Source organism: Eurypyga helias, unplaced genomic scaffold (assembly GCF_000690775.1).
Source record: "Eurypyga helias isolate BGI_N326 unplaced genomic scaffold, ASM69077v1 scaffold37380, whole genome shotgun sequence".
Lineage (NCBI taxonomy): Eukaryota > Metazoa > Chordata > Aves > Eurypygiformes > Eurypygidae > Eurypyga > Eurypyga helias.
The window spans coordinates 16,471-17,164 of record NW_010224451.1 but is presented as its reverse complement, the minus strand read 5'-3'; the positions used below and the strand labels follow the sequence as shown (position 1 = coordinate 17,164).

The 694-nt window shown below is 42.4% G+C and overlaps 1 protein-coding gene across 1 annotated transcript in view; it reads left to right on the top strand.

Moving 5' to 3' along the window:
• BEND4 (BEN domain containing 4) overlaps positions 1–435 on the top strand; it is a 22,817-nt gene extending 22,382 nt beyond the window's left edge. The window contains 1 exon segment of the mRNA XM_010161542.1: positions 1–435. This exon segment is cut by the window's left edge and continues 22 nt beyond it. Coding sequence (XP_010159844.1) covers positions 1–162 — 162 coding nt within the window. The 3' untranslated portion in view covers positions 163–435.
• Positions 436–694: the final 259 nt, after the last annotated feature.

The following is a 694-nucleotide window of genomic DNA, read 5'->3' as shown; positions in this document are numbered from 1 at the left end:
CAAATAAACAAGGTATTCAGTGACGCAGTAGGACACGCACGTCAAGGGCGTGCGGTGGGGACTTTCCTTCACAACGGGAACTCGTATTACGAAGGGACTGACCATCCAGGATCACAGGATGAAGTCTTCAATAGAGGTATGCAAGACGGATCCGGCGATTGATGGCAGTGAGACGAACCTCATACAACAGTAGCAACCACTTAATTTAGGAGAGACTGTTTGTTAAACATACTTGCCCTGCTGTCATTTAAGAGTCCAAAGCATGTTTGAACACATACTGCATACCTTTCAGCTTCTCCATCCTACCATCTCCCAGTTAACACAAAGAAATCCATTTCAAGACCTGCTCTATGGGATTTCTCAGTGCCTATTATTTGCAAATCCTTCATAGCACCCTGAAAGGGAAATTGCAGTTCATTTCATCTAGTTCTAGAGGAAAGGTCATTTAAAAACTATAAAAATGTCAAAAGAAACAGCAGCTACCATCTCGTCTGCCTATTGATAACAAGCCCAGGTCTGGACCCAGAACAGCTGGGTACTATTTGCTTTCCCTGAGTAGGAGATGCAAGAACAAGTCTGCATGCTTATAACAAAAAAAAGTGGTCTCCCGTTTCCAAACAGAAAATAACATAATTATAAATGCTACCTTAAAATACCGCACAAGATGGAAAATTCAGGGACTTCCTTTAGCCGA